The sequence below is a fragment of the Chiloscyllium plagiosum genome, chromosome 20 (genome assembly GCF_004010195.1).
Source record: "Chiloscyllium plagiosum isolate BGI_BamShark_2017 chromosome 20, ASM401019v2, whole genome shotgun sequence".
Lineage (NCBI taxonomy): Eukaryota > Metazoa > Chordata > Chondrichthyes > Orectolobiformes > Hemiscylliidae > Chiloscyllium > Chiloscyllium plagiosum.
The window spans coordinates 40,297,536-40,316,822 of NC_057729.1; the positions used below are offsets into that span (position 1 = coordinate 40,297,536).

At 40.6% G+C, this 19,287-nt stretch overlaps 1 protein-coding gene across 1 annotated transcript in view; it reads left to right on the forward strand.

The window, feature by feature from the left end:
- LOC122559963 (phosphatidate phosphatase LPIN2-like) overlaps positions 1 to 19,287 on the forward strand; it is a 76,738-nt gene that overhangs the window by 26,893 nt on the left and 30,558 nt on the right. The window contains exons 4-9 of the mRNA XM_043710072.1: positions 2,565 to 2,863; positions 9,352 to 9,459; positions 9,544 to 9,664; positions 11,124 to 11,613; positions 14,625 to 14,724; positions 17,231 to 17,418. Coding sequence (XP_043566007.1) covers positions 2,565 to 2,863; positions 9,352 to 9,459; positions 9,544 to 9,664; positions 11,124 to 11,613; positions 14,625 to 14,724; positions 17,231 to 17,418 — 1,306 coding nt within the window. The remainder of the gene's footprint in view (positions 1 to 2,564; positions 2,864 to 9,351; positions 9,460 to 9,543; positions 9,665 to 11,123; positions 11,614 to 14,624; positions 14,725 to 17,230; positions 17,419 to 19,287) is intronic.

Here is a 19,287-nt window from a genome sequence, read left to right on the forward strand (position 1 = left end):
CCCTCTCACCTTAACCTATGCCCTCTAGTTTTGGTCTCCCTCACCTCAGGGAAAAGACCTTGTCTATTTACCCTATCATGATTTTATAAATCTCTATCAGGTCACCCCTCAGTCTCCAATAGTCTAGGGAAAATAGTCACAGCCTATTCAGCCTCTCCCTCTGTAGATAAGGCTGTATTTAGCTATTCGCTTGTATTTGGAGAGACTGTGGGCCAAGAGCTAGAAATTAGGATTCGTATAGTCAGACCTTTGCAAACCCAATGCGCTGTAAGCATCTGAGTCTTTCAAATGGTTCCATAAATCAGAACTTCAGTTTAGCGGCGACAACATTGAAATTGTTCTCCCTTTTTCACAAAAGGTTATGAGTAGATCTAACAGCATCAAAGAAATTGTTTTTGATAAACCAGGAGAATTCATAATGTTAGGAATGTGAAGTTTGTAAAATTTTTTTAAACCATCTGTGTAATTTCAGGTAAAATAGAATATCCTGGAAAGAAATGTTTGGTAGGAGTAATATAACACTGCCAACTGCAGGCTAGGTGAATTCATTACCAAGATGCTTCTTGCACTTGAAGCAAAAGCAAGCACCCTGGCAAGTTTTCTGCCTCTTGAGTTTCTGGATAGAAAATCAGAGTGAAAAGGAGATTTGACATTGTTATGAAGAGTTGCAGAACGTCTCAGCAGGGGTGAAAGCTCCCCATCCTGTGGTTGACAAGACAAGACACATTCTACTGCAATTTTAAAGAATCTAGAAGATTTATCCTAGCATGAACAGGGAAGAAAAGAATTACTAGAAATACATTTGCAGACAGTCAATTTGGGACTTCTTCAGAAATTGAGGGGTGTTTTTTAATGGACTCTTGAAATTACAACTCGGCGAAACTCGGACAAATTAACCTGTTGGAAGCTGAGTGCAATGCTGGCCTCTGTCAAAAGTAGGATGTAAATGATAACTGTAGTGAGGATTTTTTTGGTTCTTATGAAAAGGTGAAGGGGAGGTTATTTTTCTGTAGTTTCGTGTATGAGTTGCCTACCAAATGGTTTAGGTGCTGTTGCTATTTTAATAATTCATGGGATGAGGGTGTCACTGGCTAGACCAGCATTTATTGCCCACCCCAGAGGGCAGTTAAGCGTTAATCACATCGATGTAGATCTGGAGTTACATGTAGGCCAGAGCAGGTCACAATAGCAGTTTCCTTCCCTTAAGGATCGGTTTTTCTAACAATCAGCAATGGATTCATGATCATCATTACAATCTAATTCCAGATTTTTATTGAATTCAAATTCCACCGTCTGCTGTGGTGGGATTTTAATTGGTCTAATCCAATAACTGTCTTGAAATGTTAAATTTTAAGTTGATCATTGGGAATTCAAATCTCTTATTCAAAGTTATTTTGTCCTTTTTGAGATTGTAACTATATCAGGTGCCAGGTCAGTTTTCAGAAGAAAAATGATTAGATTCCCTACAATATGGAAACGCCCTTCAGCCCAACAAGTCCACACTGACCCATTCCCCTGACTAATATATCTAACACTATGGGCAATTTAGCATAGCCAATTCACCTGGCCTGCACATCTTTGGATTGTGGGAAGAAACCCAAGCAGACTTGGGAAGAACTCCACACGCCTTCCGACACTGGAATTGAACCCGGGTCCCTGGCGCTGTGAGGCAGCAGTGCTAACCACTGAGCCACCGTGTTGCCCCAGCACATATTGAGTAGGGTTAAGGTAAGGCAAAAGAACCAAGGTGACATGAACAAATCTGTTTTTATACAGTGAGTTATGATTGGAGTTCACTGCTTGAAAGATTTGGGAAAGTTTTTTTTAATAGTACCTTTTATGAGGGATTTGGTAATATTTGAAAGGGAAAAGACTCATAAAGTTACGGGGCGAATGCAAAATTGTGGGACTAATTATGAATTTTCCAAAGAGTTAGCATATGCATGATAAAGCGAATATTCTCTTGTTAATAATGTTCTCAAAAAAAATTACCTGAATTAATCAGGTGTGACTTGCATATAACAAAGCTATATTATCCCACACTGATCACATTATAGTGGTTTAAGGATTAAATGTCTATGACCTTTTGTGACTTAATTTCTCTATATTATTATTATATTATAGAGTCATAGAGATGTACAGCATGGAAACAGACCCTTCGGTCCAACCTGTCCATGCCGACCAGATATTCCAAATCAATCTACTCCCACCTGTCAGCACCCAGTCCATATCCCTCCAAACCCTTCCTATTCATATACCCATCAAAATGCCTCTTAAATGTTGCAATTGTACCAGCCTCCACCACTTCCTCTGGCAGCTCATTCCATACATGTACCACTCTGTGCTTTAGAAAATTTCCAAACTAATGGTAATTCTGTGAATGTGCTTTGGAAATTTTTCAAACCTATGGTAATTCTATAATTCAAGAAATCTTTATATCTCCAGTCCCAGTTTCTTCATTCCTTTCAGAAGCTCATTCCTAAATGAAAAAGAAGCAGTACTGGTGTGATAGTACGGTTAAACTTGACCAAAATACCACTTTTGCTCATTTTTTTTTCCCACAGGGCATTGTTCCAACACACTTAACAACATCACCGATACCAGTTGAAGGAGCTTATTTTGCAAGAGAGCAAGATTTGGCTCGTCCTGAGTTAATTCAGAATCCGGAACTGCCCAGTCCGTTTAGTGGTACAGAAATTGACAACACTATAAATAATACTTCAGCCAAAAAGAAAAGACGTCGAAGAAGGAAGCACAAACCAGAGAATTCAAAGAAGGATGACCAGGAGTCCTCATCGGATGAGCAAGAAATAGCTGACATGGACATTAGTTCAGAGGAACAGCCGCGATGTGTACCGACAAAGTAGGTTATTGTCAGCCTTTAGGAACTCTTCCATTGCCATGGTTTTACATATTTGACCGTTATTTATTTATTATTGTCTTCCAAACTATTTCAATAAGATATTTCACAAGCTTAGAGTCATAGAAATGTACAGCTCGGAAACAGACCCTTCGGTCCAACTCGTCCATGCCGACCAGATATCTTAACCTAATCTAGTCTCATTTGTCAGCACTTGGCCCATATTCCTCTGAACCCTTCTATTCACATACACATCCAGATACCTTCTAAATGTTGTAATTGTACCAGCCTCTTCCCTTCCTCTGGTAGTTCATTCCACACAACCGTCTGTGTGTAAAACGTTGCCCCTTAGGTCCCTTTTAAAGCTTCCCCTCTCACCCTAAACCTATGCCCTCTAGTTCTGGACTCCCCTAACCCAGAGAAAAGATCTTATCTCTTTACTCTACCCATGCCTCTCATGATTTTGTAAATCTCTATGAGATCACCCCTCAGTCTCCAATGCTACAGGGAAAACAGCCCCAACCTACTCAGCCTCTCCCTGTATTTCAAATCCTTCAACCCTGGCAACATCCTTGTAAATCCTTTCTGAACTCTTTCAAGTTTTACAACATCCTTCTGATAGGAGCAATATCAGGATTACACACAATATTCCAAAAGTGGCCTAACCAAAGTTCTGTACAGCTACAACATGACTTCTCAACTCCTATACTCAATGCTCTGTTCCAATAAAGGAAAGCATACCAAATGCCGCCTTCACTATCCTATCTACTTGCAACTCCACTTTCAAGGAACTGTGAACCTGTACTCCAAGGTCTCTTTGTTCAGTAATGCTCCCCGGACCTTCCCATTAAGTGTATAAGTCCTGCCCTGATTTGCCTTTCCAAAATACAGCACCTCACATTTATCTAAATTTAAGCTCCATCTGCCACTCCTCAACCCATTGGCCCATCTGATCAAGATTCCATTGTACTGAGATAACCTTCTTTGCTGTCCACTACACCTCCAATTCTGGTGTCATCTGTAAACTTACAACAATACCACCTATGTTCACATCCAAATCAATTATATAAATGATGCAAAGCAGTGGACCCACTGCTGATCCTTGTGGCACACCACTGATCACAGGCCTCCAGTCTGAAGAACAAACCATCCACCACCACCACCCCCTGTCTTCTGCCTTCAAGCCAGTTCTGTATCCAAATGGATAGTTCTCCTTGTATTCTGTGAGATCTAAACTTGTTAATCAGTCTACCATGAGGATCCTTGTCGAATGCCTTACTGAAGTCCATTTGATTCACATCTACTGCTCTGCCCTTATCAATTCCCTATGTTATTTCTTCTAAAAACTTAACCAAGTTCGTCAGACATGATTTCCCACAAACAAAGCCATGTTGACTATCCCTAATCAGTTCTTGCTTTTCCAAATGCATGGAAATCCTATCCCTTAGGATTCCCTCCAACAATTTGCCCACCACTGATATCAGGCTCACCAGTTTATAGTTCCCTGGCTTTTCCTTACCACCTTTCTTAAATAGTGGCACCACGTTAGCCAACCTCCAGTCTTCCGGCACGTCATTTGTGACTATCGATGATACAAATATCTCAGCAAGCAGCCCAGCCTTCCCTCAGAGTTTTAGGGTACACCTGATCAGGTCCTGGAGATTTACCCACTTTTACACGTTTTAAGACATCCAGCACAACCACTTCTGTAATATGGACTTTTTAATAATAAGCCTCTCCCTAAGCTTCCCAACTCTAATGGAAAAAAGAAGTCAGAATTGCAATTCTTGATTTGATACTATCCCAGCAGACAGTAACATATTTTTCAATTATTGTATTTTTATCCTATCAAAATAAGCCTAAGATAATATAATTGTGCTTTTTTTTAATGTCTTATACAAGATTTAAAAAAAAAACTGTTTATCTTTGCTTGTATGACCTCTATGCAAAACCTGTAAGGACAGTTGAAGCATAGGTGAATGGTAGTGATAGGGAGCTCAATAGTCCGGGTCACAGATAGGGGTTTTTGTGGCTGCAAGCAAACCTCCTGGACGGTATGCTGTCTCACTGGCGCCAGGGTCAAGAATGTCTGAGTGGGCACAGCACATTCTGAACAGGGAGGGTGATTAGGAAGAGGTGGTGGTCCGTATTGGTACCAACACCATAGGCAGAAAGAGAGATAAGGTACTGCAAAGGGAATTTAGTGAGTTATGTAGGAAGTTGAAAAGTAGGACGTCTTAGGTTATAATCTTGCAATTACTCCCTGTGCCATGTGCTAGTGAGGCCAGAAATAGGAAGACGTTTGAATGTCTGGCTAAAGAGCTGGTGTAAGAGGGAGAGATTCAGATGTCTGGGTCATTGAGATCTTTTCCAGGGAAAGTGGGACCTGTACAAGAAGGATGGGTCGCACCTAAACTGAAAGGGCACCAGTATCCTTGTAGGGAGCTTTGCTAGTGCCAATGGGAGAGCAGCTCGGGAATGCAGGACTGGCAGTTCACCTTTCCAGCGTTTAGATGTTTCATGTGTGATAGAGAGAGATATAAAAAAGATGGTTGTGCTGCAATACCAATGAAGGAGAATGTCACACCTGTACTAAGAAAGGACATCTTGGAGGGCTCATCCAGTGAAGCAATTTGGGTAGAAGTTAGGAATAAGAAAGGTACAACCACTATGGTGGAGGTATACTATAGGCCTCTCAATAGCCAGGGCAAATAGAAGAACAGGTATGGAAGCAGAGCATAGAAAGATGTAAAAGCAACAGGGTTGTTGTAGGAGGTGATTTAAATTCTACAATATTCACTGGAACTCCCTTAGTGCCAGGGCATGGATAGAGTAGAATTTGTTAGGTGCATTCAAGTGGGATTCTTGAAACATAGATAGTCCAGCAAGGGAATGTATTAGACCTCGAGTCTGGCCAGATAATTGATGTTTCATTGGGGGAGCAGTTTGAGAACAGTAATTACAATTCTGTAAGTTTTAAGATAGTCATGGAAAAGGATAAGACTTGTCCTCGGGTGAAAGTGCTAAATTGGGGGAAGGCTAATTATACAGTATTAGGCAGAAACTGGAAAAATTGGACTGAGGGTAGCATTTGACGGTAAATCCAAATCAGACATGTGGGAGTCTCTTGAAAGCCAGTTGACCAGAGTTCAGGACCAGCATGTTCTTGTGAGGCTAAAAGATGAAGTTGGCAAGAGATGTTGTAAATTTAATTGAAAAGCAAGCATATGTAAGGTTTACAAAAGCGAAATCAAACAAAGCCCTTGAGGAAAATGAAGGAAGCAGAAAAGAACTTAAATAAGAAATCAGGAGGACTAGAAGGGGCCATGAAATGCCCTTGGCAAATGTGATTGAGGAGAATCCCAAGGAATTTTATGTGTATATTAGGAGTAGGAGCCTAATTAGGGAAAGGGTGGGACCACTTAAGGACAAAGGAGGGAACTTGTGTGTGGAGCCAAAGGAAGTAAATGACATCCTTAATAAGTACTTTGCATCAGTATTTACCAAGGAGAAAGACATGGATGATGCTTAGTTTAGAGAGATGTATTTCAATACTCTGGGGCATGTTGCTGTTAAGAAGGTGTAGGTATTTGGAAAAACATTAAGGGCCGAATGGGATCTAACCCAGGTTACTGAAGGAAGCAAGGGAGGAGATTGGTGGGATCTTGACAGAGATTTTTGTATCCTCTTTAGCCACAGGCAAGGTCACAGGAGACTGGAGAATAGCCAATGCTGTCCTTTTCTTTAAAGTTGAATTGAATTAGCTTTATTGTCAGGTGCACTCGAATAAGTGCAGTGAAAAGTTTGCATGTTGTCACTTACCGCGCCATCTTAGGTACAAGGTACCCAGGTTAAGATACTTAATTATTTGGCATAAATAGATTAAAAGTAAAATGTTCAACATAAGAATAGAAAGGAAAAATAAAATAATACCTTAAGTTATGATTCTTCCACCTCCATCTGTGCAAGCACCTAACCCCAAGACTGTACTGGCTAAGTCTCCAGATCATGCCTGGCTTCAAAATTCGAGGCCTCGCCTTCCTGTGATGGCCTCCAGTCTGGTGAGTCCCAGACAGAAAGGCAATAGGGATAATCAGGAAATTATAAGCTGGTAAGCCTTATATCAGTGGTTGGGAAATAATTGGAGGAGATTCTTAGGGACAGGATTTACTTGCATTTGAAAAATTGACTTATTTGGGACAGAAAATGTGTTGTTGGAACAGCGCAGCAGGTCAGGCAGCATCCAGGGAACAGGAGAATCGACGTTTCTCCTGTTCCCTGGATGCTGCCTGACCTGCTGCGCTGTTCCAGCAACACATTTTCAGCTCTGATCTCCAGCATCTGCAGACCTCACTTTCTCCACTTATTTGGGATAGTCAGCATGACTTAATACAGTGACAGTCTTGTCTCTCAAACTTTATTGAGAGTTTTGAGGAAGTGATGAAGATAATTGCAGATAAGGCAGTGGATGTTGTTGATGCGAACTTTAGTAAAGTTCACATTTGACAAGGTTCCTCATACTAGTTTGGTCCAGAGGATCAAATCACAAGTGGTGAGTTGGAAAGTTAAATACAAAATTGACTTGGCCATAGATGATGGGGGTTAGTTGTGGAGGGATCTTTTTCTGACTGGAGGTCTGTGACTAGTGGTATCCCGCAAGGATTAGTCCTGGGACTCTGTTTGTAATTTATGATTAGATTAGATTAGATTACTTACAGCGTGGAAACAGGCCCTTCGGCCCAACAAGTTCACACCGACCCGCCGAAGCGCAACCCACCCAGACCCATTCCCCTACATTTACCCCTGCACCTAACACTACGGGCAATTTAGCATGGCCAATTCACCTGACCTGCACATTTTTGGGCTGTGGGAGGAAACCGGAGCACCCGGAGGAAACCCACGCAGACATGGGGAGAATGTGCAAACTCCACACAGTCAGTCGCCTGAGTCGGGAATTGAACCCGGGTCTCTGGCACTGTGAGGCAACAGTGCTAACTGCTGTGCCACTGCATTTGGACCAAAATGCGGATGGTCTTATTAGTAAGTTTGCAGATAACATGAAAATTGTTGGTGTTATGGATTATGAGGATGCTTGTCAAAGGATACAGTGGGATATGAATCAGCTGGTATGTTGGATGGAGAATTGGTAATGGAGTTTAATCCAAGAAAAGTGTGAGATGATTCATTTTCGGAGGTCAAATGCAAGAGGAAAATATACTGTAAATGGCCAGACCTTTAGGAGCATTAATGTTTGGAGAGAAAGTAACAACACAAGTGGTTAAGGTGGTAAAGAAATCGTATGGCATGCTTCTCTTCGGTTGAGGTATTGAGTACAAAAGTTGCAAATCATGTTTCAATAGTATAAGTCTTTAGTCAGGCTACATTTTGAGTACTGTTTGCTGAACCATAGGAGGGATGTGGAGGCTTTGGAGAGGTTTACCAGAATGTTGCCTGACTTGGAGTGTATTAGCTACAAGGAGAAGTTGGACAAATTTGGATCATTTTTGCTTGAGCGCCGGAGGTTGAGAGGAGATTAGATTACCTACAGTATGGAAACGGGTCCTTCAGCCCAACAAGTCCATACCGACCCTCTGAAGAATAACCCACCCAGACCCATTCCCCATATGTACCCCTGACTAATGTACCCCTAACACTACGGGCAATTTAGCATGGCTAATTCACCTAACCTGCACATCTTTGGATTGTGGGAGGAAACCGGAGCACCTGGAGGAAACCCACACAAATTCCACACAGTCACCCAAGGCTGGAATCAAACCCGGGTTCCTGGCGCTGTGAGGCAGCAGTGCTAACCACTGAGCCACCGTGCCGCCCCAAAGAAATTATTGTAGCAGCTCAGTAGGTCTGGCAGATTCTGATTAGATTAGATTTCCTACAGTGTGGAAACAGGCCCTTCGGCCCAACAAGTCCACACCGACCCTCCGAAGAGTAACCCACCCAGACCCACTTCCCTCTGACTAGTGCACCTAACACAGACTTGATAGAGGTATATAAAATGATGACAGGCATGGATAAGATGGATAGTTGGAGTCTCTTACCCAAGGTGGAAATGTCACCTACGAGGGACATAAGTTTAAAGTGAAAGGGGTAAAGTTTAAAGGAGATGTGTGAGAAAAGCTAGGTGCCTGGATTGCACTGCCAGGGGAAGTGTCAGAAGCCGAAACTTAGCAGAAGTTAGCAAGGGTTAAGAAGCATTTAGACAGACAAAAACAGCCAGATAATAGAGGGATACAGACCATCTGGAGGCAGATAGGATTAGTTTAGAATAGCATCATGGTTGGCATTGATTTGGTGGGCTGAAGGGCCTGTTCCCTGTGCTGTACTGTTCTATGTTATATGATCATTGCTCATACAGCAAGATCTGTTTTTATTTTTGAATAATTGATAGAGATGTAAAGTTTATTCTTAATCTAAAATATTCTCTATACTGTTGGAAAGTAAATGCACCAATCATGATTCTGTCTTTCCTACAGCAGTGAAATGTGTAATTTCTTTTCTGAAGTACCCAATAAAGATTCAAGCACCTACTACTCTCGAGAAATCTATCCATATTCAGATGGTGAATGGTCTTCTATTGAGAGGTATGGTTACTGAAGTTCCTTTTTATAGTTTATCTTTATTGTAATAATGTTAAGAAACTTACGGAACAAAATGTATTGTTTTAGCTATTCTTACGACCGAATTTCATCACCAAAAAGTGACTCAGAATTGGTTGTAAAATCACATGAAGGATCCTTTATGGGAACAGAATCTCGGATGCAGTGGACTTGGGGAGGTTTTCCACAGGTACAGTATCAACTGATAACTTTATCAAATATTTGTATTACTTCAGTTTGTGCAGTTAGTAATTTTTTTCTGAAGCTGTACAAACAAAAATTCAGCCAGTGTTCCCTGTTAAATCTTGCTATTTTTCATCATTCGTGATGAAGGGCTCTGCCCCAAAAACGTCAATTCCCCTGCTCCTCGGTTGCTGCCTGACTGCTGTGCTTTTCTAGCAACACACTCTCAACTCTGATCTCCAGCATCTGCAGACCTCACTTTCTCCTCATGAAAATGATGCAGATTGAAGACTATAAATGAGCAATACAGATGAATTGTGTTTTTTAACTGTTCATTATTTTGGGTAGCAATGCAAGTATGTTATTTAGCAGTAAACCAGGTTGCACAGTACCTTCCAGGCGAACCACCAATGTGATGAGGTGGGAATATTGAACCCTGAACAAGGAACCTGAATTCTGATTAATCTTTTCATTTTATGAAGACTACTTAGAACAATTTTTGAAACTAAGCCTCAGAAATTTTAGAGAACATCTCCGGGATACCCGCATCAATTAACCCCACTGCCCCATGGCTGAACATTTCCCTCCCCCTCCCACTCTGCCAAGGACATGCAGGTCCTGGGCCTCATCCATCGCCACTCCCTCACCACATGATGGCTGGAGGAAGAATGCCTTTTCTTCCACCTCTGGACCCTTCAACTCCAGGGCATCAATGTGGACTTCACCAGTTTCCTCATTTTCCCCCCCCACCCCTTGACCACAGTTCCAACCTCCATCTCAGCCCCGTCCTCATTGCCAGTCCCATCTGTCAATATTCCTTCCCATCTATCCGCTCCACCCCCCTCTCTGATTTATCACCTTTATCACCACCTCCATTGCACTCATAGACAACTTCTCCCAAGCCCCACCTCCCCTCCCATTTATCTCTCCACCCCCAAGGTTCCCAGCCTCATTCTTGATGAAGGGCTCTGCCCAAAACATCAATTCCCCTGCTCCTTGGATGCTGCCTGACTGCTGTGCTTTTCTAGCAACACACTCTCAACTCTGATCTGCAGCCCTCACTTTCTCCTCATAAAAATGATGCAGATTGAAGATTATAAATGAGCAATACAGATGAATTGTGTTTTTTTAAACTGTTCATTTTTGTTAAGTATTTGTGTTTGTTAGCAAAAATATTTTCAAATCTTGTTTGATGAAGTAACTGGATCCTTAGTTTTAGGTTCCAAAGTATCTTAATGTGATTATTTATAGCACAATTGCAATAAAACGTAGTCAAAGAAAACTCTTATTTTTATTGATTATATACTACATTGTAAAGATTTAGTAGAGAAGATTTTCAATATTTGTAAAGCATTTTTCTCGCATAAGTGTTAAAAGCTGTTAACTTGTATTTCAATGCATTTATGATGAAATATATTCTAATCATAACCTAATGACTGCATAAAGAAATGGCATTCCTCTTGTAGGTCAGTAAAATGGAGAAGTCTGAGCAGCCAAGAGTAGCCACCATTACACCTTCTGAACATACACATTTCCGAGTCATCACGGACAGTAGTGCAGCAGATGGAACTGCTTGTGATTCCTCTGAAATCAACAATATCATAACTGTTTTCAAGCCTCAGCCTCGAACCCAAAGAAGTCCTGCATTGCATGAAACATCCATGGTGCAGACAGTACTACCCAAAACGGAGACAGCATTCCTAGAAGGCACTTCTTGGACAATGGAACAAACAGACATTGTGACAGAGACTTTAGTGTCAAATGTTGCAGGCCAAACATTGCTGTCAGAAACTACTGAAACATGTACATCAGAATCTCAAAGCGTTGAGGTCTTTCAGCCAATTCCTCGCCAAGAACCTGAAAGCCCACACGCTTTAGAAAGTAGTAATAATCCAGCCCAACAGACATTATGCCTCGATACCAATGTCAAAGCAGAAGAAGTAGATAAAAAGAAAGGTAAAAATAATAGTAACATTTTTTCTGTGGCTTTTTCAAAAAGTTAGCTTTTCTAGAAATGCATTTTTTTTACCAGTTCACTGAACAGTTATAATACAAAAAAATTAATATAATCCATATTTATTTTCAGAAATATATTGCACTTAGAGCTATTTTATCTTTAGTTATGATATCGATGTTGGGATTTGATATTTTGTAAAGTACCACCGAAGATGAAAATCAAAAGATTTGTTTGGCTGAAATCTATGGAAGTTCAAGACTGGTGTGGGTGTATCATTTTTCAACATCTGCAGAGTCTTCAAGATAAAGGAAAGTCTCAAGAGAATTAAAAAATCACTGAAAGACCAAAGTAGGACGTAATTGGTGGGTTACTAAACGCTTGCTTAAAGACTTAGGCTTTGTGGGAGGAATACCAGTGAAGTTTAGGTAGTGAATTCTAGAATGTAAAGCCAGGTTTGAGAGGATTCTGACATGGCTGGAATCAAGGGAACATAAAGTTTTAAGATCTTGTGAAAATTGGGTTTTTAATCTTGTAGTCAAAAAAATCTGTTTGATTTCAGCTTTAAACTATTTTAAGTCTAATTGGAAAGCTGCCTTTCTTGTAAGCCTGATAATGAATACAGGAATTTAATTGTTGGTGAGATGTTGGGGAGGTTTTTGTGCTGTTGGCTGGGTGTAAAGCAAATTTGGCAGGGAGATGGGATGTAGAGCAGATGGCACGTGGGATACGAGAATCAGATATAGAAGGAATGTTCGGACAGTCCAGTCGATAGAGAAGACATTGTCAGGATAAGGCCCAGGGGAGGTCTAGAAAGCTAAATTGTATCAATTTTAATGCAAGCAGCTTTACTGGTGAGGCAGATGAACTTAGAGCATTGATCAGCTTGTAAGAATATGTTACTGTTACAATTACTAAGTCATGGTCAAAGGAAAGACAGAACTGTCAGCTGAACGTTCCAGGGTATAGAAGTTTCTGCGATGGGGGAGGGAATGTGAGAAAGATAAAGGCATTGCATCATTAATCAAGGAAACTATCACTGCAGTAATGAGGGAAGATGTCCTAGAAGGGTCTCCAAATGTAGCCATTTGGGTAGAACTTTGAAATGTAAAAAAGAGGGGTGATTACCTTGCTGGGATTATAATATAGGCCTCCTAACAGCTAGAGGGAGATAGAGGAGCAGATTTAGAAGCAAACTGCAGAGAGGTGTGAGAAGACACTGGGTTAGAGTTAGATTAGATTAGATTAGATTAGATTTCATACAATGTGGAAACGGGCCCTTCGGCCCAACAAGTCCACACCGACCCTCCGAAGAGTTTCAAAGTCCTTATGTTAAGTGTCTAAATTGGGGAAAACGTATTTCAATATTATTAGTCAGGATTTGGCAAACATAGACTGGGTGCAGGTGAGTCTACCTTTAGCAAGTGGGAGTCTTTTAGTTAGTGAGTGATTGCCACCACCAGCGACTTGTTGCTTATTTTTTATTACGCTTGAGAAGGTTGTAGTGATCAGCCCTTTAGAATTGCTTCAGTTTATTTGGTGCAGATTCGCGCAGTCCTGTTATGTAGAAAGTTCCAGGAGTTTGATGCAGTGACAGTTAAGAAAAGATTACATAATTGCGAGCTTGGATGGTGTGGGCTTGAAGGTGAACTTCTGTTATGGTCCTCTCCAGACAGATTGAAATGTGCATTTTAAGAATTTTTTTGTCCTATTAATTAGAAGTGTGTTTTGCTCATTCATTAATACATGTATCTTCCAAATAGTTTCGGCCAATATTGGATTAATTATTGGCATTGCAGTGTAGCTTAATAGGTTGTCTTCACTCATTTTACTTTTGGACTTGTAGTGACCAGACTTGATTATTTATTCAAAAAGATTTTCAAGTTAAGCTGTTGCAGAGTGAGAAATTGTGAAAGATGGCAAACTATTATTGTTGGTAAATAGTGAAATAAAGTGCGTAGTGCATTATGCCCTGATTTATTTTAATGAGAGGCATAGAAAATAAGAGAAGCATAAAAGTTTGACGTTGCTTTCACTCTGTATATCTTCACCCCTGTATGTGCCATCTCAAAGGCATATTCCTCTGTCCTTTTGTTTTACGCATTTCTTTTAAATTCTGTAGTCAACTAGTGACCCAAAACCAAGGTGGATATTGGAGACACTTGCGTAATTGTTTCCACCAATGTGCTTCTCATCCTTTCTGTTGACTCCATTCTCTGCCTTTGTCTCTAGGTTTACCTCCCCATGCCCCACCCTTGCATATCTCACTATACAAATGCTTCTAAGATCCCGGCAGACCCTCTTAATTTTCCTGGCCCCAGACAAAAAAAAATGTGGGAGGAATGTTGCAGCAGGCAGATTTGATTTTCACCAGAAGCTTCATTTGTTTTTGTTTGGAGTCTTGTTTGTTGACATATCATTTTCTTTCCTGAATTCTACCTTTAGTGGCAACTCAATTTCTAGAAATTGTTAGCAGATACAGATTGAAGTCTTGGGCATTATGTTTACAGTTGAGACAGTGGCTTCAACTGGCACCCTGTCAATTACAAACAAGTGAAGTAATGAAGTATCGTAAACCAGGATCCTAACAGAGTAAAATGTTGAAGCTATATCTGCACTCAAATTGTTCAGAGTTCTTGGTTGGAATGAAAGAAGTATATTGGCTCTCAAATGCAAAGAAGTATGATATTTGGTAGATCCTTTTCCATATGACTTTACTTTGCCCAAAATCCCAGTTTTAATGTGTTATCGAATTGATGTAATCTATTCATCCACTATTAAATTAAAACTTGAAGGTTTACTTATGTATATGTAAGCAGATAAATAGGCAGTCGTTATATTTCAGTACAAATGCCTTATTCTAAATAACGTGCATCACTTTTCCAAGCTAATATGTGGTAGTTACTGGATTGTAATCATTATATTTGACTTCTAACCTTGTATGTTTATATATTTTTTTAGATGGCAAATGTAAATATGTACATTTGTGCATTTTTTTTGTGTTCTGGGATAGGTGGACCTAAAAGAAGCCAACATCTGGGTCCCTGTGATATTTATTTAGATGACCTACAAAAGTTGGATCCTAATATTGCAGCTCTGTATTTCCCAAAGAGGTAGGTGATTAAATGTATTGGTAAGACGTTTTGTGAAAAGTTGGTTGATAGATTTGACTGACATTCCATCTTGTGTTTTCTATTCTGGGATAGAAAGTAAAATTGTAGATAGTCTGCAAAATTGTGTGAAAGAACTATGCTAAACAGTATCGATATAATACCACAAAAAAATCATTGGAGCAACTCAGCAGGTCTGGCAGATTCTGATTTGATTAGATTCCCTACAGTGTGGAAATAGGTCCTTCGGCCCAACCAGTCCACACCGACCCTCTGAAGAGTAACCCACCCAGACCCATTTCTCTCTGACTAGTGCACCTAAACACCATGGGCAATTTAGCATGGCCAATTCACCTGACCTGCACATCTTTGGACTGTAGAAAGAAACCAGAGCATCCAGAGGAAACTCACGCAGACATGGGGAGAATGTGCAAACTCCACACAGGCAGTCATCCGAGGCTGGAATCAAACCTGGGATCCTGGTGCTGTGAGGCAGCACTGCTAACCACTGAGCCACCGTGCTACCAAACTCTGAGGAGAGAAAGCAGAGTTAACTTTTTGGGTGCAGTTACTGAACTTCAGAACTGATTGTAGCCACGTACAGATTGGTAAATATGTTGAAGATGGGATGTGGGAGTAGGGAGGATTAAATGATAGGTGGAGATAGAGCCCAGAGAGAGGTCGACAGTTGGGCTGACAAAGGAATGAGTAAAGGTCAGCCTGGGGAATCAATAGCTGCAAATGGGGCCTATTGTAACTCACAATGGGTTGTTTGTGGTAGGAGCCCATGTGATGAGGTGCTTTTTTCCCCCTAAAATTATTGAACTCTATGTAGAGTCCTGAAGGCTGCAGGATCCCCAAATGGATAATAAAATGCTATTCTTTCAGCTTATGCTGAGCTTTGCTGGAGCACTGCAGCAATCCCAAGACAGATGTTGGCAAGGAACAGGGTGGTGTGTTGAAGTGGCAGGCAACAGTAAGTTCAGGGTCACTTTCACAGACAGAGCGGAGGTGGTTTACAAAGTGGTCACCCAATTTGTGTTTTGTCTCTCTAGTTGAGCAGCCCCTGTGAATATGGTAGTCTAGATGGAGTGGTGTGTTGGTAAATTGCTGCTTCACTTGGAACGTGTTTCCAGAGCCTTGGATATTGAGGAAGGAGGCAATAAACAGACAGATGTTGCACCTGCTGCAATTGCAAAAAAAGGTGCCAGGGGATGTAGGGTGGTGTTGGGAATGGAGAAAGAGTAGACCAAGGTGCCCTGTAGGGAACAGTCCCTATGGAAGAGGCTGACAAGGGATATGTCTGTGTTGGCATCTTGCTGGTGGTGGTGGAAATGGTAGCTAATGATCATTTGTATGTGGATACTGGTGGGGTGGTAAGTGAGGAGCAGGGGGACTTTAATGCTTTTTTGGGAGGGGAGAGAATAGGTAAGAGCTGAAGTGTGGGACTTGGCTCGGACCCAGCTAGGGGCCTGTCAACCATGATGGTGAGGGATCCTCAGTTGAGGAAGAAGGTAGACATTTCCGAGGTCCCCTTGCAGAAGCTGCCATCATTGGAACAGATGTGACAGAGTAATTGAGAAGATGGAGTAGAGAATTACCGGAAGCAGGCTATGAGTATGTCTGGTCAAGGTATCTGTGGGATTCAGTGGTGTTGAAGTGGATATTGGTGGCCAGCCTATCCCCAGAAATGGAAACAGAAGGGAAAAGAGGAGTCAGAGATGAACCAGTTGAAGGTGGGAGCATAGTGGACATTGGAATTTAAATTGATTCCTGATGTCCTCGATGTACTGGAGAAAGAGTTATGAGTGGGGGCCTGAGTAGGACTGGAACAATGAATGTTCCATGTACCCCACAGCGAGACTGATATAACGCAGGCCTATGTGACTACCATGGCCGCACCTTTGACTTGAAGAAAGAGAGTTAATGTTTCATGTGATAGGTGGGGTGTTATTCACATGCACTTTGTATTTTTGGAAATGCAATCAAGAATATGCTATTAGTACTTAGCAGTAAAAAATACTCATCATTTGTAATATGGTGGCTGTCTTCTGGATTTTTATGTTAAAACCATTAGTGCATGATGTATGAAATCAAATTGCCATATTCCGAGATATTGTCATGATACAGGTTCGATTCCAGCCTTGGGGGACTGTCTGTGTCGAGTTTGCACATTCTCCCCGTGTCTGCGTGAGTTTCCTCCAGGTGCTCCGGTTTCCTCCCACAGTCCAAAGATGTGCAGGTCAGGTGAATTGGCCATGCTAAATTTCCCATAGTGTTAGGTGCATCATTCAGAGGGAAATGAATCTGGGTGGGTTACGCTTCAGAGGGTCGGTGTGGACTTGCTGGGCCAATGGGCCTGTTTCTACACTGTAGGGAATCTAATCTAATCTAATATATCTTATAATTGAGCTTGCTGATGGATGTGTAATTTATCCTAACATCAAAGTTACGTTTTGTTTTTAATAATTTTGTCTACTGGATTTAACTGTTGCTTTTTCCTTTTCAGTGAACAGGATTCAAGTTCTAAGCAGTTGAGCGAATTTGGTACACATTCAGAATCACAATCTCCACAATCAGTAGGAAGTGCAGGTGCAGATAGTGGCACGGAATATCTGTCTGATTCAGCTAGTGAGCTGCCAGATGTACATCTCTCTCTGTGTGGTGGCCTCAGTGATAACAATGAGATTTCTCAAGGTAAAGTCTTAAGATGGCTAATTTTTGTCATCTTTATTGGAGAATTCTAATATTTTGAATTATGTTCAACATGTTAACTGTTCCACTTGGCTGCTGTTCATTCAAAAACTTGTTTTTTTTTTCATTTCTATTTTAAATATCATGTGCTGTGTCTTCTGCATGTCAGTATTCTCTTTCTTGTGCTTAACAACCCATGTGAAAATTCTTCCAAGCCTACTTAAATCTTTTGATTTATTTATTAAAATGCCTACACATGTTTTTAAATACAGATGCAAATGTATTTTGCACTGGCACAATCCACTTCATTTGCAACTCACACAAAAGTCTTCAAAACTGCCATGTATGAAATCTTTTAACTGACAAGTTTAGAACAGCAGTGAGAACTACATGAGTGCTTCATTAGTATCGATGATTTGGAGCATGTTTATTGTTAGGGAACAAACTGTAAAGATTTTGCCATGGATAATACAGAGGAACCTTGATTATCTGGCATTCGATTATTCAGCAAGATCGCATGGTCCCAAAGCTTGGCTAAACAATGTTTTCAGGGATTCGATTATCCGAAATTCAATTAACTGAATGAAATATTCCCTGCCCGTGTCCTTCGGATAATCGAGGTTCCTCTGCATTGACTTGAGTTCTTTCATATTATTCATCACTATAATTTAATTAAGAAAACTAAATGGAGTATGCACTCTTTGTGTTGTCAGTCTACAAATTAATTTAATAAATCTGTAATTAAACGCTGGTTTCAATAATGCTTACCATGAAATTACCATATTGTCCTTAAAACCCATCTGGTTCACTCAAATCCTTTAGGTGATTGTTAGGAGCGAGTGAGGTGGGTATGAACAAGTCCCTGTGTTGCAACCATCCTGGTTGTCTGCAGCAAAGGTTTAATTTTTTTAATTAACTCATGCCTATTCTGTTTTCCAATTAAAATGTAGTCAACTTATTTTTACTGTTGCAGTATGAGACAATCACAAAATTTTCTTGAGTTTAGGAAGAGCAAATTTATAATTTGTCAATCCTGAGAAAAATAATAAAAATGTGACACTTGTTCATATACAAAGTTAAAAGGGAATCGTGTCCAGTACAAATGAGAGATAAATGAACATTGTAGTTTAAAGTCCCTTGGGTGTCTTTGAATCTGAGATCATGGTTGGTTAGTTGGATTTTTGTACTGTCAGCAGTAGCAAACCAGTCAGTGTTTTCATTGGTGTTTCTTTTTCTGAGAGATATAGAGAAACCTTTAGCTTTTTTCAGTTCTGCTGAATGACATATAAGACATAGCCATTCAGCCTATCTAGTCTACTCCTCCATTCAGTGAGATAATGGCTGATGTAATAATGCTCAACTCCACTTTTAGTCAAAAATCCATTCTTGTCTGCTTCTGCCACAGAGAAAGCCCATTGAAAAAGCAACTTGTATGTATATTCTGACTGCAGGTGATTTTGTCTTCAACATGTGAGGATTCTCATGGTTGTGAAAATTGGATAGGCGATGAGGACACTTTCACTGTTCCCAAGGATGATTTCTGATGAGATTTATTACCCTTGGGAAAAATGTAGACTTTAGTGCAGGATGTCTTTTATTTAATTCATGTTGGTTTTCATGGAAATTCTTTGAACTGTGTGGTCAGGTAGTGTCTACAGCCATTTTTAGTTTGTGGTTTTGGTTTCTTTTTCAAAACTTCCAACCCATCAAAATCCAAGGTATTAAATTGGATGATGGGTTTCAAAGTCAGTAATTTATACCTAATGAATGTGACATTTTGACAGGCAGAAATCTCTTGTCCTTAACCAGTCTGGCGTATGTCTAACTACAAATCCACAGTTATGTGCTAGCCTTTTAACTGCCCTCTGAAGT